The following is a 21017-nucleotide window of genomic DNA, read 5'->3' as shown; positions in this document are numbered from 1 at the left end:
TGCTAGCAGTTGCTGCTCTCAGATCCTGTGGATACAGCAACAGATGCGCGACTATGGTTTGCAGTTTCTTAACACACCTCTGTTTGTTGATAATGAGGCCGCAATTAACATTACTAAAAATCCAGTACATCACGCTAAAACTAAACATATAGAAATTCGTCATCACTTTATTCGCGATTGCTTCGAGAAAAAGTTGATACGAATTGAGAAAATCCACACTGACGAACAAAAAGCTGATTTGCATACCAAAGCTTTTGATAAAAATCGGTTTCAATATTTGTTAAAACTTAATGGTATGAAATTGCTTTCGGTGTCGGATGGAATTGTGAGCGTTGATGAGAGTACTGTTGCGGATGAAGACGAGAAACAATCTGCAATGGTTTGTCGATTTTTTACGTGTTTTGGTATTTAGGGGGAGATAGATAGTTGTACATAGTTTATTTTCAGAAAATACAAAAACAGTAAAAAATGAAAAATCCAAAAACATGATAAAATTGAAAAAGAGCTTGTGTATATAGGGAAAATGATTGTACATCAGCTAGACAATTACAGTATGCTAAAGATTTGGAAAGACAAAATGAATTAAACAGTCTCACTATTGATGTGTCGATAGGTTTTCATACATTTAGTAGATTTATTCGGGATATAAACCTAAAATTTCAAACTTGTGAAATTCGTGGGGAACACTACTTGGATATATAGGTAATCCCTGAAATCTCGTTTGAAAGGTCCCATATTCTGAGATACTAGGTCTTTATACTCAGTGATATCTGGGGTATTATTCCGGGACTTCTGCTGTATGGAAGTACTGACCTAGTCCCCAAATAATACTTTCTGCAAAATGCTTGAAACATAGCATCGCCCTCAGCAAGCTGATGAAACAATAAAATTGATAGTCGCTGCTGTTGTAACAAAAAGATCCTCTAAAGGGGACACACCAAAAAATCGAGCCGTCATCTCTCTGCTGAATGGAAGTTCTGACCTGAGCTCTCACGGTTTCGCACCTAACCCCTTACAGATATCATCTGTGGTATACTCACCTGTAAGACTAAATATCTGGGATTCTGGATACGGGAGTATATTCAAGAGGTGGGACACATGAATTGAACTAAGTTCTTAAGACACTTAAACTGTATCCTGAATAGATTGAAGTTTGTGTGAGAATTTAAGATGGATCAGTATATCGACAATCGAGGTGAATTGTTTAAGTCTGAATATGTAATATAGCTTAATGGTACTAGTAATTTGTCTGAAAAGCTGATATGATTCCCTGACACGCTCGCCAAAAATAAGTTTGTATATAGTTCAATTTCTTTACATTCTGCAATTTAAGTTTTTCTGTTATTTCATTTCTTAGTTTAGAACTCATTAAAAATCTAAAAAGATTTTATTTTTGCTTTATTTTAGACAAACCAGAGTGGAAAGTTGATTGTCGGATTCTAGAAAGATGAAGCAGATGCAGGAGATTCTGAGCTGAAGAATGAGGAGAGCTTATTTTGTTGGAAGTTTGATTGTTTTCTAAGTCACAAACAAGTTCATTAACTTGATACTTGTTATTTTCAGAAAAAGTTGAAAATGATTTTACTAAATCAGTTTGTTTTGTCAAAAGATCAACCAGGGTCATTAAATTGAACTTGGTAGATTAATCAAGTGATCAGGGTCATTAACTTGAACTTGAATACTTGAGTGGATGTCTATAACTGATTGAATTTGTGTTTTATTGTTAGAGAAGATAAATTCTAATGTTATTGTTTAAGTAACAGGTTTGGACTTCATTATTCCCACAGAGGCAAATTGTCAAAACTTGAACCAGAACAAGACCTCAGATCCCAGCATACTGAGATGGGGAGTTTGTGAAAAGGGGAGTCTGGATCAACAGCTAAAGGGAAGATGGAAGTTAGAGACAGGTGTTAATCCTGAAGCTTGTGAAGAATGCTTACGAGAAGAAGACAGAGTTAGAGAAAAGACCAAGACCGAAGACTCAGGAGCTGAAAACTGCTAAAGACTACGTCAACATCCAAGGGGGAGTCTGTTGATGCATGGGATGTCTGTTGACTACGTCTACGTAAAATCTTAGGTCAAGATAGGTCAACAGAGGGTCTAGATAGTCATAATTAGGTTTAATGATGTAGATTCGCTTTTATGTACAGTTTGTATATAGGTCCGCTCATAGGTTTTATAGGTTCGCTTATAGGTCTTCTGATAGGATCGCTTATGTGTCATTGTTATAGGTCCGCTCATATGGCTGTCCATATGAGCGAACCAGTCAAGCCTATATATAGCGTGATCATTTGAGCGGATCTGAGCGGTTGTATATGTGCTTGTGGAACGGAACTCTGTCAAAATCTATTCGGAAAGCAATAAAAAGTATAGGAATTGAAAGGACAAGCTGTGTAACTTCATATATACTGATTCCGCCTTTATACATGAAGATGAACTGTCTCGGCTGACTTTTCAGGGTCGAAACACGGTCCAACACTGAGATTGACGAACAGATGAAAGATAAGGGAAAGGGTACTGAAGGCAGTGTGGAAGTAGTTGAAAGATCAATTGTTCCATCTCTTGTTATTGAGAATCCTGTACCGTTATCCTCTATTTCTGGAGTCTTTGAAGAGAATGTATCTTTAGAGGATCTTGCTGGTGATGATAATGAAGAAGATGAAGAAAAGGATGTTGAGGAAGAAGGTGATGATGAGGATGATGAAGATGAGGATGATGATGAAGAGGGTGATGACGAGGAAGATGACGATGATGAGAAAGTCTTTTCAGCTAGCAGTCATGGTTCTGATAATGACGATGATGATGCTCAAGGTGGTACAGGAATAAAAGTCACTGAACAGTCAAGTCAAAGAAATGTTGATGATTTTTTGAATGATACTGTGAATGAAGAGATAGGGGGAGCTCAAGGAAAGAGGGAGCATGGTGATGATCAGAATGTTGATCAAGTTGAGAAGCTGATTCTTCGAATTGAACCTCATGTTGAAGAAGGTGAGATAAGGCATACTTACACATTGGATGAGGTACTGAAGATGTTCAATGTGAAAGAAGATGATTTTAAGTTTGATTTTGAGGAAGAGCTGAATGCTTTCGACATCAACCAACAACGTGATTATGAATACAATTATGTTGAAGATGCTGATGTGTATGACAGAGTTGAGGTCAAAGATTGTACTGATGACGAGAGTGAAAAAGAAGATACTTCTCAGTTACCTACATTGATGGAGTTTTTCACTAAAGCAAATCGGGATGAACTTAGAAGAAAAGTTGCTGAAATTCTCAAAGACAAAAATTTTGATGGCACCACAAAAGATCCACTGAAGGAAGAACGTAAGAAATGGTTCAAGGAAAGCAATGAACGTAACTTCAAACGTCCGTTGAAGTATTATCAGAGAGATAGAAGTATTTCTTTGGGGGATATTATTAGCTGGGGTTTTCTGCCTCAAGTTAATGCGTATGCGATCAGGAGAGAATGTGGTGTTCAATATTTTGAAAAGTTACATGATATTATGTCCCTTCCATGGTGGGATGTGGATGAGTTATCAAAGGTTAGAACCTTGGGGTATCCTGTCAGAAAGAATGATGCTGCAATGTGGGGATTGATAAAGTTTGAGGCTTTGAAAGACTTCATACACTGGAAGCCACATTACCCGAAGAGAGTTACAAGGGTAGATCCAGTGACAGGAGTTGAAGAAACGATTCTGAACGTGAAAAAGCCAAGAACGATGAAGACTATACCAGTGCCATCAATGGAGCAGGAGTTTCACAAAGGCTTCATGGGCTGGGTTTATAGTTGTATCACGACTGAAGCAGTGATCACGTATAGAGCTGGGAACGAAATACGAGAGATATATGTGTATGACCCGATGTGGTTAGTAAATTGCTCAGCGAAAGATATTGAATGTTTATTCATCAACAAGATTCACTATCAGGCTGAAGATAAAGAGAAAGCGTTGCAGTTTCAAAGAGTTGCTACTCTTTTCTTTCAGAAAGGCATAAATTCTGAAAATAAATGGAAGTCAACTTGGTGGTCGCTTGAAGAGAAAGTCAAAAGAAAAGCTGAACGTGAAAGAAAGAAGCTGGAGGAAAACAGAGGAAAATGGATGATATACAAGCTGAGGAAGAAAAGAAAAGAAAGAAAGAGAATGATAGAGTGAGCAACTTGCTTAGGAGGAAGCCTAAGCAGCGTGAAGAAACGTTCAAGTCACTCTGAAGACCCGAAGACAAGACTGAAGACTGCGGCTGTATCCAAGGGGGAGTTTGTTGGTGCACGAATGTCTAAAGCCTGCGTCTTAGTCTTAGTCAAGCTTGTATAGGGTCTAGGGATCAAATATGTAAGTTTTATATAGTATAGGGGCTGTTTTGTAAATGTTATGTTGTTAAGAGCTGATTCCGCTCTAAATGACATTGTGTCATTTGGAGCGAAATCAGATCTTGCCGATTCCGCCCTAAATGACACAATGTCAATTGGAGCGAAATTAGCCCCCTATATATAGTTGTTTGTGTTTTCTCATTTGGAACTGAATGTCGACCGTGTAGCCGAACTGCTGCCGAATTTTTCTGAGAAGTATTAATGAGAAAACGTGTTTAAAGTAATCTGCATTATGTGTCTACTCCTTTCTACTTTGATTCAAGCTGTTTGTGTATTTCCGCTGCATAAACAGTGGTGTTCATGCTCTGATTGACTCATTCGATCGTCAACAACGATCCTACATACAGCATGGAGAGATCCCTACAAGAGAAAACCCCAGGGCTTTCAAAATTAAGGTATCTCAATTTACAATATTGAATAACATGTTATATAAACGATCTCTTGCAGGACCATATCTGAGATGTATTGAGGATCCTGAAATCCAAGAAGTTTTAAAGGATTTTCATGAAGGAGATTGTGGAAACCACACTAGGTGCAGGGCACTATTCTCAAGGATCCTTATAACAGGATACTATTGGCCTAATACGAAGAAGGATGCTGTGGATTATGCCAAGAAATGTAATCCTTGTCAGAGACATAGTAACATCCTTCACCAACCAGCAGAGCTCTTACATCCTATATCCTCTTCTTGGCCATTTATGAGATGGGGAATGGATATAGTTGGTAAACTTCCCAAGGCACCTGGTGGAAAAGTGTTGATGCTTGCTATGACTGATTACTTGGCTGAAGCCTTTGCTCAAGTCAGAGAAAAAGAAGTGATATCCTTTATTAAAAGAAACATTATTACCAGATTTGGTATCCCTTCTGAAATTGTTTGTGATAATGGATCCCAATTTATTGGGAGTAGAACTACTAACTTTTGTGATAGCTGGGGGGTTAAGATGATAACATCAACACCAGTCCACCCACAAGCTAATGGTCAAGCAGAATCATCCAACAAGATCATCATCAACAATTTGAAGAAGAAGCTTGGATCCAAGAAAGGAAAGTGGGCAGAAGAACTACCTTATGTACTTTGGGTTGATAGGACAACTCCTAAGAGTGCTACTGGTCAAACTCCATTCTCTTTAGTGTTTGAGGCAGAATCAGTGATCCCTACAGAGATGGTGGTTCCTACTACAAGAACAAGCATTCGTGATCCTGAGGGAAATGCTGAAAACTTGGTTCAAGACTTGGATACCATAGAAGAACTCAGGGATTTGGCAAGGATAAGAATGTGTTAGACCTAGTTTGGCCTTAACAACTTCTTTTTACGTAATATGGCAAGTGATTTCAGTATATGTGAAAAAGATGTGCGGAAATGGAAATCAGACTTTCAAGAAACAAGACCTACAGAATTATCAAGTTTATATCACTTTGAAACAAAATAGTTTAACAAGGTGATTGTAAGATTATTATCTAATACAAATGAATCTTGAATTCTGTGGGTGAGAAGGGCAGTGGAGTTTGGGTGTTTGTATGTGAATGCTAAGCTTCAAACTCAATTATCTTCTGCCTCTCAAGCCTTCTATTTATAGAAGGCTGTGTACATGAATAAACAATTGTTTATTCATGCAATAAGTCTTGCATAAAGTAGCAATTTGACATATTCATTGAATCCAACGTTCAAGTTGCATTTGTAATCATGATAACCATCTAATCTTCTTTTTCTTGTTTGTGATCTTCAGGACTGTTATCTCTTCAGAGTTCAAGTTGATTGAGATTTTCTTCAATACTTACAAATAAAGTTTCCTAACAGTTTCCCTCTAAGTATTGTAAGAAAATGAACTACCTATATCCAATGTAAACAACTTTTAACTATTTCTTGAAAACAAAAGTCAGGCAAATAAGTTTCAAAAACATAAAACATAATTAAACTAACCATTGTTCAAAACAGAAAACAAACTTTAAATATTGTTCAAAAACAACAATATCTCATTAATTCATTAATTGATCTTCACTCCACTTCTGTATTTGTCCCCTGGTTTCAGCTTTTTCTTGTGATCAATTGCCTTTTGAGTTTCTTTGTACATTGACTTGTACCATCCTCTTGCTTCCATCCAGTTTTCAATACAATCTTCAATTGTTTTTCTCAGCTGTTCATTGTTCTTTCCCTTCTTCTTGAGCTGCTCTTGTTTCTCATTTATGCAGTTTCTTATATATTTCAAAGTTTTGTTTGAATACATGCAAATTTCACTGATTTTGAATAGAGCTTTCTCTTCATTAGCATCTTTGAACACTGCACATATTTCTGGTGTGTCAAAGATTGTTCCAGTTCTTGCTAATTTCGAAGGAATTTCAGCTGGAATTGATGTGTTGGGAGGAGGTATTAACACTTTGGTGCTATACTCAAAATTGATACACAGATCAAAGTCTGCCAGTGCTGCTCTTTTGTATACTTTTGCTCCTGCACTTTTAAGACTATCAAGGGCTCTTCTGATCACTACTGAACTACCTTTCCATTCATCAATGATATTCTTCATTTTGACTATATCCATTGGGTGAACAACATCAGCCAGATCTGCATTAGTAACCTTTTATACATTTTTATCTTTTCTGATCAGGGTATACTTGTTTTGACTTTCATTTCCTAATATGCCTCCTCCAGTGGTTAAAGTATCAATTCTTTCAATAGATACTATTGGATTGGTCAAGTGTTTGTGCAACATTACCCAGCTGCCATTGTTTCTTTCTTCAATAATACTTTTACTCATTGGTGAGGGTGGCCTTGTTGGGTTGTCTTCTGGACTTTTCCAATAGTAGTGCTTTAGATGTTCTTCCGGATACATGATTGTGTGTAGATCACCTTCCAGCACCATTGATTCTTTGATGTTGCCTTCTAAATCTTCTCTCATTATTTTTCTTGGCCATTTTGAAGAGGTCACTTCATGTTCCATTCTTCTTTTCTCCTTTGTATCCATCCTTATGCTTAATTCTGTTTCTCAAGTGATGGTTGTAGAAGATGGTTGAACTGGAACATGTTCTTTCTGTTGGATCTTTGAAGTGTCTGACTTTGGGACATTTGGTGGAGGACCCATGGGTAACTTTTGTTTATCTGGAGGTGGACCCATAGTTTGCTTCTGTTTTTGATCTGTTGAAGTTTCTGTTTGTTTGGTTTGTTCTTGTTGAATGGTTTCTGGTTGATGTTGAGGAGTTTCTGATCATGTTGCTTGTCTTTCTTGTGGAATTGGAGCTTTTAATTTATAAAGATCAACTTTTGCCAGTGTGGCAATATTGTACTGCAATCTTTTTACTAACAAGTGGATGTTAGTAAGAGCTTGAGTATTTGTTTCTTCTTGCTTCTTCATTTTCTGAAACTCCTGACTTTCCTTATTTCTTTGCGCAGTCAATTCCATTAATAGTTTCTCAAAAGCCTCAGCCATGCTGCTGTTGTTGGCTCTGAGGAACTGTATTTCTTCAAGAATCCTTCCTGAACTTGAGCTTTCTCCTGCAGTTGCAACCTCAGTCATCTTTTTCTTGATATCATGCAGTTCTTTAAGAGCCTTCTCAATTTCTGAAGAGCTCTCTTTGTTTTCTGATGATTTTTGTAGTTTGTTGAGAGCTGCCTTATTTTCTTCTGTTTGTTTCTTCACAGTTTTGACAGTTTTTGATAAAACCTTGATTTCTGATTTTTTATTTCTGATTTCTTCCAGTATCAGATCAAGTTTTTCTTCTGTGGCTGTTTTCACAGTAGCAGTTATGTTTTCAAGTTCCTTGTGAAGTTGTTTAGGAGGCATAGATTGATGTCCTTGGGAAATAGGAGAAACAACAGATGTTTCTCTTATAACACCAGCAGAAAACACATTTTCTGCTGTTCTGAGGTTAAGAGGATTGGAAGAATCCAAGTTCTCTGTTCCCACACCAGAAAATTGGAACATATTCAAGTCCTGGTTTTCCTCATATCCTTGAACCCTTTCAGGTTCTCCATGAGTTGTTAAGAAACTCTTATTTTTCTCATCCAGGTTTCCTTGATCAGTAGATTGATCTCCACCTGTTGCCACCACATTTTCCTCCTCAGAATCTGAGTCAAAAAATGGGTCTTTTGTTTCACTCACATTTTGTTTTGTAGAAACAGTGCTTCTATGTAAAATTTCATATTTTCCTTGAATTGATTCATCAGAATCACTCTCAGAATTATAAAATATATTGAGTTTAGATTGTTCTGCACCTGTTTCTCCCATATGTGAGCCTTCAGCATGATGCTCTTCAGCTGCAGGACTCATATGCACATCTTCATCAGCTGGATGAGGATCAGATTCACCCTGCTGCTCCATTCTTGGTGTGCTAGATTCTTCTGCATCATGCTCCATGGGTGACACATTTTCAAATCCTTCTTTGGTTTTTGCCTGTTTGCTTAACATCCTCAGATATTCTGCTCTGTATGGTGAATCTTCTGGTATCAGACACATCATTCTTTCTGACAGAACAGGTACATCAAAATCTGACTTCCATGACCCTGCAGCACTCCATGGTCTCATAATTTATGTTTTCCACATATTTTTTTGATTTTGGAATTTTTTGGTTCCTTTCAGAAAAAGCATCAGAAATTATGATTGACAGAAATCTGGGAAAGGGTAAATGTGAGTCTATCCTTCCAGTTTTAGTCAGAATTGATCTTCTGATCAGATTAAATATTTCTGTTACAAAATCAATATTCAACCCATTTATGAGGCTGGACATGATTGTCAGAACATTCATATTTATCTGATCTGTACCTCCAATCTTTGATGATAAACACTTGTTCAGGATCTCCATTAATACTTGCCAGAAGGCAGGTAGCTTATTTCTCTTGAATTCATTGATCTTTGAAATCTTTGTTTTATAGCCCATTACAGTATCAAGTTGTGTGAACATATCTTCTTTTCTTGGTGCTTCTTCATAGCCTTGGTTTAAAGGTAATTCTAAACATTCCCTTATTTTCTCCGGTGTAATTGTAATGAAGATATTTTCCCATACGTGTGCTGTTAGCTCCATTTCATTTGAGACCTCGAGAGTTTTTACAACTTGTTGTAGCAGTCTTTCTAGTACATCTCTGGTTTTTGTAAGAGCTTGAGCTATCGGACATCTGATCAGAAATTCAATGAGAATTTGACACTTTATGTCATATTCTTCAATGTTAACATTCATTGCTTCATTGTTGCCTTTTAGTGGAGGAAATTCAGCTTCAGTGATCAATGGAACAGAGTGTTCAACTGGTGGTGAATTGATGTTGGTAGCATCCATTGAGGATTTGGGTTTTTGCTTTGGAAAGGGTTTTTAGGGTTTGAGAATGAAGGTTGAAGATGGAAGTCTCTGCTTTTGAATGAGATATTTATAGTGAATTGAGACTGAGATTTTTGAGTGTTTTTCGTGGGTTGTTTGTATTCAAGGTGGTTTATGACACCTTAATGATGTTTTAATCTTTTAAAGAGACAACCGTTTTTGAAAAACCTTTGGTTTATCTCTTATTTAATGTATATCTCTTTTAAGGATAATTAGAGATTCCAACGATTTAAATGGATAATCACTAGTATCCAACTTGCACCTTTTCTTCACGTGGGACCCCTTCTGTTTCAAAAAGGGTCCAATTAAAACCTTTTCTGAGCTTGTGTACCTTCCCATGTTGTCCTTTCAATGATATATATCAGAAAGTCTTTAAGTAATTCTTGGAGAGTTGAATTTCCCATATATATCATCAGAATGCATTTGATTCATTTATAAAATTTTGAATCAGCATTTTTTTTTTTAAGATGAGAGGGAATGAGTAGAGTTCGAAGAATTTTTACTTACCTTGTATTTATGAACTCCACACCTTTGTTCTGATGTATTAGGAAGTCTTTGTCATATAGCTTGTTCCAATCCTTAGAAAAATTTTTTTGAAAGAAACTTATCTAAAAATAATTTAGATGTTTTATAAGTTCCTTTGTATCTGGTTAAAGACATGTTCCTTTTCTGTTTGAACAATCAAACTTTCCCGTTTGTCAAAAGAAATTTTCTTTTGATGTATTCATCAGATTTTCAGTTTATCTGGTGATTTGAACAGATTCTGATGGTTTAATGGGGTTTCTGATAAATTACCAGAATTTCTGTTTTTTTTTTTCACTAAATCATATCAGATTTCATTTGATTTTTACCAGATTTTCCTTGTTTTTATCAGACAAGATTTCTCAGTTCCCCCTAGACCTATTGACATATATAATTAACATGTAATTAAGACAAAATTTTCCTTGTTTTTATCAGACAAGATTTCTCAGTTCCCTCTAGACCTATTGATATATATAATTAACATGTAATTAAGACAAAATTTTCCTTGTTTTTATCAGACAAGATTTCTCAGTTCCCCCTAGACCTATTGACATATATAATTAACATGTAATTAAGACAAACTTAATATATTACTTAAACAAAAGACAGTTAAACACACACAAGTAAAACAAAAACAAGTAAACACTAACTACTCATCCTCCTCATCCAACACGTTATACATGCACTTCACATATAACCAAAGACTGGTTATCCTTCCTGTCTGATTGGTTGATGGAACCATGGAAGCATCTCTTAAGTTTTCTTGAAGTGCCAGCTCAGCTCTTGGATAACAGCTTCTCACTCCTCCAAAGTCCAGCTGACTTGTGATCACCTTGGTTACAAAGCGGGGGAAGATCAGAAAAGGGTGATGGTCATGGACGTTTGCTTCTAAGTCTCTCATGAGAAACTTAGCATAGTTGTAAGGTTTTTCCTGTACAACAGCATGAACCACTTCCATCATCCTATAAGACAGCTCGTTAAAGTGTCCAATCTTTTTAGAAAAGCAGACACTTAGCTATGTTACCAGATACTGGAAAGGTGGTATAAACCTAGATTTGCTAACTTGCCTTGAGACGTTGTTTGAATGATAATCCATTTCTATCAAGGTTCGTTGCACCTCTGTCTTATCCAGTATGGTGACTTCTTGATCAACACCCAATCGGAGGACATCTCTGAGTGTTTCCTCCTTTAGGGTGATTTTTACCCCCATAACCTCACTATTTATCCACATGGAAGTGCCACTCATAATGATTTGAGCATTCCACCAGAACACTTGAAGAAGTTCTGGATATATAGTGACATGTGTTGATACAGCAAAGCCCAAAGGACTTCACATGATCATATTATACACAAACCTGCAGTCCTCCCATGCAGGTCCTTCCAAGTTAGATCTTAGCATGAGATTATGATTTTTGTGAAGGTTGAGAGGGAATTGGTTAGCTTTCATTGATTTTGGGCGACCCATTTGAAATAAGAAGTTTTCTGATGACAGGCTTTTGAAGAGATGATTTTGTTGTGAAGAATGTCTTTTTCAGGTTGTTAATATTTATAGATGAAAGTGATAGTTTCATATTAACATTAAAAAGGTTTTTCTTTTCATCTCTTCATTTAAGACGATATTTATTGTAGTGAATATGACAGTCTACCAAGCCCTTTGTGTGAGTAAGCATTCAATAGCTAGGCGGCTACTTTCATAGCTCCTAATCATTTTGGTGCTTATGTGTCTCTTAAACTCCTTATGACAAAATGACGTTGCATGAGTTGAAAATGTAAGATAAAATTTAAGTTTCTGAAAAGAAAAATTGTGACGGTTGATTTTTTTTCACATTTTCTGGAATTAATTTTATCTTCATGCATGTCACATTTCCCTTTTTTTAAATACAAAAAAAAAATTACACATTGCTATGAATTTACACACATGGGATATGAATAAGGATGCAACGTTGTTAGATGATCATAGTTCTCTTTGATGTTTAAACAAAGTTTCTTTTGTTGTATCAGAATTTCTGATGATTCCATCAGATTTTCTGCTATATTTTCAGATTTTCTGATAAATCATCATATTTCTTGATGATTTATCAGACCTTCTGATGTTCCATTTGCTTGATTGGTTTCTTTATCAGAACTTTGTTTAACTATTCTTTGTTTATCAGAATTTAAATTTGAATGATCATCAAGTTCGTTTTCAATTTGTGTCTTTTTGTTATCTGAAAAATTTTCATCTTTCAAATTTACCATGCCAAGTTTGCTGATTAAAAAATTGTGTCTCTTTTCATCAAGAGGTTTTGTAAAGATATCAACAATTTGGTTTTCAGTTGGTACAAAATACATTTCAATGTTACCTTTCTCCACATGATCTTCTATGAAGTGATATCTGACATCTATGTGTTTTGTTCTTGAGTGATGAATTGGATTTTCTGTTATGGCGATTGAACTCTTTGAATCACATAGAATTGGTATCCTTGTTAGATTTACTCCATAGTCCTTCTGTTGTGTTTGCATCCACAACACTTGTGAACAGCAACTTGCTGCTGCTACATATTCTGATTCTGCTGTTGATGTGGCAACACAGTTTTGCTTCTTGCTTGCCCAACATACCAATTTTTCTCCCAAAATCTGACAGGCACCAGATGTGCTTTTTCTGTCAATCTTGCACCCTGCATAATCTGCATCTGTGTATGCAATTAATTCAAGGTTTGTATCCTTTGGATACCAGAGACCAAGTTCTGATGTGCCTTTCAGATATTTAAAAACCCTTTTTACATCTTTTAGGTGGGATTCTTTAGGATCACATTGATATCTGGCCAGAAAACATGTTGCAAACATAATATCTGGTTTGCTTGCAGTTAAATATAGCAAAGATCCAATCATCCCCCTATAGGTTTTAATATCTACACTTATTCCATCTTTATCAGAATCTAATTTGTTCCCGGTTGCCATGGGAGTTTTTGAAACAGAGCAGTTTTCCAGTGAGTATTTTTGTAGAATTGCTTTCACATATTTTGATTGACTCAAAAATATTCCATCAATTCTTTGTTTAACTTGTAATCCTAAGAAAAATGTTAACTCACCCATCATACTCATTTCAAAGTGAATGGTCATCAATTTTCGAAACTTTTTACAAAATTTTTCATTTGTTGATCCAAATATAATGTCATCAACATATATCTGTACCAACAAAGTATGACCTTTGTGTGTTTTAAGAAAAAGTGTGGTGTCAATAGTACCTTTGGTAAACCCAGAATTGATTAAGAAGTTTGATAATGTTTCATACCAGGCTCTAGGAGCTTGCTTCAACCCATATAAGGCTTTGTTTAATCTATAAACATGATTTTGAAATTTTGGATCAACAAAGCCTTCTGGTTGTTGCACATAAACTTCTTCTTCAATTTTACCATTCAGGAAAGCTGATTTTACATCCATTTGATAAACTTTGAAATCCTTAGATGCAGCATAAGCAAGAAAAATTCTTATAGCTTCTAATCTAGCTACTGGTGCAAAAGTTTCATCATAATCAATACCTTCTTGTTGACAGTAACCTTTGACCACTAACCTTGCTTTGTTCCTAGTGATTATGCCATTCTCATTAGATTTATTTCTGTATACCCATTTTGAGCCTATGACAGATTTGTCTTTAGGATTGGGTACCAGATCCCATACCTTGCTCTTCTCGAATTGATCCAGCTCTTCTTGCATAGCTTGTATCCAGTCTGGGTCATTCAGAGCTTCATTGGCAAATTTGGGTTCTATTTTGCTCAAGAACCCAACATATGCACATTCATGTGCAGTTGCAGATCTTGTTCTCACACCATCAGCTGGATTGCCAATGATATCAGAATGAACATGCCCTTTGATCCATCTTAACCTGTTGTGAACAATTGTTGGTTCTGATGGATTTGAAGTTTCCCCCTGTTCAGTTGCCTCTGTTGGGTGTAATGCACCAGAATTTTGACTTTCTGATGTGCTATTCACTTGCTCTGCAGGGTTAGTACATGATATTTCTGATGATTTATATGTGAGAGATTTATCATGTTCTAGAAAATCTTCAGATATCATTTCAAAGAGATGCTCATAATTTTCTTGTTTGTCAGAAAAATTTATTTCTTTCATGTATTCATCAGAAACCTCAGTTTCTGATGAGTCATCAAATGAGACATATAAACTTTCTTTGATTATCCTTGTGTTAAGAATGAAGATTCTATAAGCTTTTGAGGACAAAGAATATCGAAGAAAAATACCTTTTTCTGCTTTTCTGTCAATTTTTTCAAGGCTTTCAAAATCATTGAAAACAAAGCATCTACAACCAAATGTGTGTAAAAATTTTACACTTGGAATTCTTCCATTTATAATGTTGTAAGGTGTTTTATTTAGCCTTTTGTTGATAAGGGTTCTGTTTTGAGTAAAACATGCATTTGCAATTGGTTCTGCCCAAAAGTGAGTGGGCATTTTGGCATAAACAAGCATTGTTCTGGCAGCTTCTACTAAGGTTCTATTTTTTCTTTCAACAACCCCATTTTGTTGAGGGGTTCTGGGAGCTGAAAAATCATGAGAGATTCCTTTGCTCACAAGAAAGCTCTCAATTTTTGAACTTTTAAATTCTGTCCCATTGTCTGATCTGATTCTTCTGACTGTTAATTTTAACAGGTTTTCAATTTTCTTGATAAAATTAATGATCAGATCAGGTGTTTCACTTTTCTTTCTCAAAAATTCAACCCATGTATATCTGGAAAAATCATCAACTATTACTAGTATATATTTCTTTCCAGAAAAACTTTCTGTACTTATGGGTCCACACAAATCCATGTGTAAAAGTTCCAAATTTTGTGTAATGGAAGATTCAGAAATTGATTTATGTGAGCTTCTTTTGGATTTTCCCATCTTACAAGCATCACAAATTTTATCCTTTTTAGAAGATATGAAAGGTAATCCTTTTACCAGACCCATACTTGCTAATTTGCTTAAATTTTTGAAATTTAAGTGAGCCAGTCTTTTGTGCCACAACCAACTACTTCCTTTGTTGATTTTTGAAAATAAACATAGTTTAGGATGTTCATTTTCTTCTTTGAAGTCAAAATAGTATATTGATTGTCTTATTCTTTTTCCACTTAAATATATTTTATTATCATCCATACCTATCAGCAAGCATTTTTCTGGTAAAAATGTTACCTGAAAACCTTTGTCACAAAATTGACCACAGCTCAGCAAATTATACTTTAAGCCTTCAACATAAGCTACTCTTTCAATGGTCAAACATCCATACCTGATACATCCGTATCCCATGATCCTTCCTTTCACTCCATTTCCAAAGTTTACTAATTTACCCAGCTTTGAAACAAGATTGCTGAGTAAGCTCCTGTCCCCAGTCATGTGCTTAGAGCTTCCTGAGTCGCAGTACAAGATCTGCTGCACATGATGGTCCTGAAATAGAATGGTTAGAGGGTTTTAGGTACCCAGGCATGCTTGGGTACTCTTTCTGATGATATTTTAATTTTATTATTTCTTCTTAGTGACCTTTCATCAGAATTTCTGTTATATGCTGAGCCATTAACAGAATTTTTCTTTTTCTTTTGGAGATGTTGTTGAACAAGCTTCAGTATGTCAACACACATACAAGAATTATCAGAAATTTCGGATATAGTTTCTTGTGATGGAATGATGGGATAATTTTGAAAAGATGAGTGAACTGTTTCTGGAGTTTTTACACACTTTTGATTGCATTCACTTCTTTTTGGTTCAAAGTTGGGCTTATCAAAGGAATATTCAGAACATGTTGATTTGCAAGTTTCAGAATCAGATTCTGATGTAAATTTATCAGAAATCTGTTGAGTTGCTTTTACAAAGACAGTGGGTTTGCTGTTACTTGTTCTTACATAACCCAAACCCTCTCCTTTGTTCTTTGGAGTGGACTCTATGAAATTTATGAATTCTTTTGCTTGTTGAAAACCTCTTACATTAATTTCTTTATCATTGATTTTCTTGTAAAAATCTCTTCTCTCATTTTCATAGAACTCGATTTTAGCTCTTTGATCTAAACTTTGTCCTATTAGTAATTGGTTTTCAAGAATAATTTTATTCAAGGTCCTTTCCAACTCATCATATTTTTTAACATCTGATTGATGTTTAACTTGCAGGTTTAAAAAATCTGACATGAGCTCATTTAGCTTGTGTTCAAGATCAAGATTATCTAAACTTACCTGTTGTCCTGAAGTTTCTGGTATGTCTTCAGAAAGTGCCATGAGACAGAAGTTGGCCATTTCTTCTTCTTCTCCTTCTTCTTCTTCTTCTTCTTCTTCTTCATCATCATCAGAAGAGTCATCAGATAGCCATGTATCTGCCCCAGCAATTAAGCTGACTTGCTGCTGCTGCTTCTTAGCTTCTTCAAGCTTTTTCTCATAGCAGGCAACATCTTTTAGCTTCTTGGTCTTGCACTCAGATGCATAATGACCTTTTTGCTTACACTTATAACACACCACCTCTGCCTTCCCTTTATCCTTAGATCTAACTTCTTCTTTAGATCTACCATCCATCCTCCCTCTATCACTCCTCTGGTATCTCTGACCTCCTCCCATCAGCCTCTGCTCAAATGTTTTGGTGAGCAGTGCTATTGCCTCAGCAAAAGCTGAAAAATCTGATGATGTATCAGAATTTTCATGATTCTGGCTGTTTGATGATTGAGGATCATTGGTTGGTGTTGGTCTTTGTGAGTTTGAGATTAGAGCTAAAGATCCCCCTCTTTGAATGGATTCTTCAAATATTTCTTCCTCTCTGGGGATCAAGATGCTGTATAAGTCATGAAGACTCATGTTTCCTAGTTCTAAGGTTGAGGATAAAGTCATGGTCAGACTTCTCCACTCTCTAGGTAAAGCATCAAGAAATTTCACGTTTCTTTCATCATTTGATTTAGTTATACCAAATTTCTTTAGCTCGTTTAAAAGTTTTGTGAACCTTTGATATGTATCATTTAATTTTTCATTTGGTAAACTTTTAGACCTCTCATATGAGGAAACATTATTTGTTCTTTTGTTTCTCTTCATCCTTTCTCCTCCTTCACAAAGATTTTCCAACTGATCCCATATTTCCTTGGCTGATGCACATGCATCAACTTGTGAAAATATGTCATTGGGGATGGCCATTATTAAGAGTGACTTAGCCCTTTCATCCCTAGCCACCAGTTCCTTGTCTTCCTCACTCCAAAGTATTTCACTTTTAGGAGCTTGGGAGGCAGGGATAGCAGGTAGTTGGTCAATTGCTGGAATTGCTGGTATTTCAGTCATTGGTATATGTGGACCCCTTTCAATGGATTGAACCAGAGCTCGGTCATGACCATTAAGGAAATTGACCATCCTGATTTTCCATTGGGGGTATTCCTCCCTGACCAGAGTCGGAGGTTTGGACATAGAACCAATGTTAAAAGCATTATTCCAGGATTGAAAGCTGGCCATATTTAGAAAAAAGAAGATGAGCAATTGATCGTTTGAAAATAATTTATTCAATCTGCTCTGATACCAATTGTTGGACCCAGTTTGGCCTCAACAACTTCTTTTTACGTAATATGGCAAGTGATTTCAGTATGTGTGAAAAAGATGTGCGGAAATGGAAATCAGACTTTCAAGAAACAAGACCTACAGAATTATCAAGTTTATATCACTTTGAAACAAAATAGTTTAACAAGGTGATTGTAAGATTATTATCTAATACAAATGAATCTTGAATTCTGTGGGTGAGAAGGGCAGTGGAGTTTGGGTGTTTGTATGTGAATGCAAAGCTTTAAACTCAATTATCTTCTGTCTCTCGAGCCTTCTATTTATAGAAGGTTGTGTACATGAATAAACAATTGTTTATTCATGCAATAAGTCCTGCATAAAGTAGCAATTTGACATATTCATTGAATCCAACGTTCAAGTTGCATTTGTAATCATGATAACCAATAATGTCATGCTTCGGTCATTGGTGGCAGGATAGAGTTGAGATTTTAGACAAGTGGGGTTTTTATCAGAATTTCTGATAAACCACTTCATCAGAAATTCTGGTGAACAAATCATCAGAAAGTCTGATGATCAGAATCGTAAGAAACTGATGATATTTCATCAGAAATATCATCAGATCCATCAGAAATGACCTTCTCTGATAATACAAATTAGCTTTTGATCAACTTGTGATTCTTTGAAGTAGATGCTTTGTATTTCAGTTGTCCCATCTGATTTTCTTTTTCTTGTTTGTCATGTTCAGGACTGTTATCTCTTCAGAGTTCCAGTTGATAGAGATTTTCTTCATTACTTACAAATAAAGTTTCCTAACAGAATGGCTAGTTATCAACAAAGGATGGTTGGAGCCTACAACAAGACTGTCAGGATCAGGAAGTTCCAAGTTGGTGATATGGTATTAAGGAAAGCATTTCAGAATACCACGAATCCTGCTGATGGCAAGTTGGTACCAAAGTGGGAAGGCCCCTATCTTATTGAAGCTGAGGCATGAAAGGGGGCATATCGATTGTTAACAATGGAAGAAGATTTGCTACCAAGGGCTTGGAATGCTGTTCACTTAAAAAGATACTTCATGTAATAAGGATCCAGGATCCTCAACTGTTTCAGTGTCCAATTTCCATAAAGGATCCTTAGAGGATAGATGATCCTCATTCTGGTAATGATCTAACTCCAATCTATTTAATTCTTTAATTATCTTATATACAAGGAGAAGGATCCTGCATCCTTCATCCTTCTTTCACTTTGTTCTGAGTTTTGCAGAAGGTTAACTGTTAGGGGAGGATTTTCCAATCCTAAGGATCACGGATCCTCAAGTACTGCCAGGATCATGGATCCTCAATTCTATTTGAATTAAGGATCCTCAGTAGGTGTTGAAGGATCAGGATTCAGGATCCTTATTGTTATCCTTGTACTAACGGTTGTCTTCATTATACGTGAGCTTGCTTTGCAGGAGTATGGGCATGGACTAACTCTTACCGATATTCTTGGGGAATATGCTCTCAATATTCCGCACGTGTCTGGCTTTGTGAACGTTATGGAGATGGTGGGGAGCTTGCACAATTAGCGGATAGTTAGTTATTTTGGTTATTTCTAATTTTACAAAGGGGATAACAAGCTTGAGTTAGAACACTTGGCTAATTTAGCAAACACACACACTCAAACAGCTCTCGGAAGTTTACTTGGCGATTTCATACACTTTTGTACTTTTGCACAATAGTGATCCTTGTAACAAGCTTGTTATCATCCCGAGTTGTAACATCTTTCTGTTTAATCTTAGTTGGTGATCGGTAGTTTCCATCACCCGAGGTTTTTTATGCCGGTGATCATCTCTTGATCAAGGGCTTTTTCCTCGTATAAATCGTTGTGTCACCTCCTTATTTGATTTGCAAGTTGTTCATACAATTGTTCATAGATTCAAGCATCATACCTCACAACAAAAGATTTGGTTGCATTATCCTTGCTTGATTTTTGACCAAAACAGTTTGGCGCCCACCGTGCGGCAATTGGTGCTTCATTCCTAAGAAGTTTTTGTTTTTGTGATCATTTTGGTTCATTATCTCCAAGCAGATGGCTTCTTCAGCAAAGAGCATTTCAAGTTCAATGCCGGCAGTCAGTTCTTCACAGGGCGTTCCGCCTCTACCTCCACCACCTTCTGGATCTTAAAAGAATGCTGAAAATGCTGCAAAGAGACCAAGCCCTATTTTTTCAAAACCACCAACTTCTTCTGTTTCTTCTAATCCTACTACTAGTGACCTTTTTACTTTGATTTTGCAGATGAAGGACCACATACAAGATCAGGATAAAACCAACGAAAGATCCTCAAGGAGATTGGTGATATCAAGAAACAGAAGAGATCAGTAGAGGATCATTCTCCATTGATGCCTAGGTCTCCGAATTTCGACACTCCATTCATAACCTCCCAGTATTCCGCAGCTCCGGATGTCCAATACTTGGGTGGATTAACAGGGATGCGTTAAGGATCGTCGGCAATGACTCAGGCTCTAGGATCCTACTTTTAACCATCAGGATGCTCTGTTCAGCATCAGGGATCCTTCTTCCAGCATCAGGGATCCTTCACCAGTTCAGGAGGGTACATGGGGACGCAGCCAGCTCAAGGATCCTCTTAGGTTCAAGGATCCTCTCAGGTTCAAGGATCCTCCTTTCAGCTTCAAGGATCCTTATCGCAGGTTTTTGGATCCATGGATTATCCTCCAAGACCCTCATTTCCAGCACATCAAGGATCCGACATCTCTCAGGATCAAGGATCCTTAAGAAGTATGTAACCTGGAAGTTCAGATGTTCATCAAGGAGACTTCATTCCAATGCAGACCATTGCTTCTTCTGGTCCTTCAATCATACCAGAATCCCGCCAATATGGATTCACATCTGCAATTCCAAACTTGAATCCTATGGGAGGTAACACTTTTAATAATTCTTATAACACTAACCATGGCTCTATGCAGGATACAGGTATCAATCAAGCTATGGCTAGGGAGTTACAGAAGCTGAAGGATTTGATATCCAGCGTTCCAGGGGTGGTTAAGCCCATCCCTGAAATTGCAGATGGGAGCCATAGGATATCTCGTTTTGCACCACCTATTTGTAATGCTGAGATACCCACAAGGTTCCAAATACCAACTATGAAGCTGTATGATTATTCAACGGATCCAGAAGAACATGTAGCTCAATATAGGGAAAGGATGGAGATCAACCCCATCCCGGAGAGGTTAAAAGAAGCATGTCTATGCAAGGGTTTCTGATCCACACTCACATGATCTGCTCTTAAATGGCTGCTAAGTCTTCCCCTTACTCTATTACTTCATTTGCTAATCTAGTTAACC

General features: G+C 36.6%; 1 protein-coding gene across 1 annotated transcript; it reads left to right on the top strand.

Annotated features, from left to right (window-relative positions):
- Nucleotides 1-2495: 2495 nt before the first annotated feature.
- LOC110913997 lies at nucleotides 2496-4154 on the top strand. Its single transcript, XM_022158808.1, has one exon. The coding sequence runs from the start codon at nucleotides 2496-2498 to the stop codon at nucleotides 4152-4154; it is 1659 nt and encodes a 552-aa protein (XP_022014500.1).
- The last annotated feature ends 16863 nt before the right edge of the window (nucleotides 4155-21017 follow it).

This window comes from Helianthus annuus, chromosome 15 (genome assembly GCF_002127325.2).
Source record: "Helianthus annuus cultivar XRQ/B chromosome 15, HanXRQr2.0-SUNRISE, whole genome shotgun sequence".
In the NCBI taxonomy this organism is placed as follows: domain Eukaryota; kingdom Viridiplantae; phylum Streptophyta; class Magnoliopsida; order Asterales; family Asteraceae; genus Helianthus; species Helianthus annuus.
This window is presented reverse-complemented; position numbering and strand designations above follow the sequence as displayed.

Bases quoted from the DNA above. Each gene is read 5' to 3' on its own strand.
- LOC110913997 (XM_022158808.1), top strand. From the start codon at position 2,496: ATGAAAGATAAGGGAAAGGGTACTGAAGGCAGTGTGGAAGTAGTTGAA.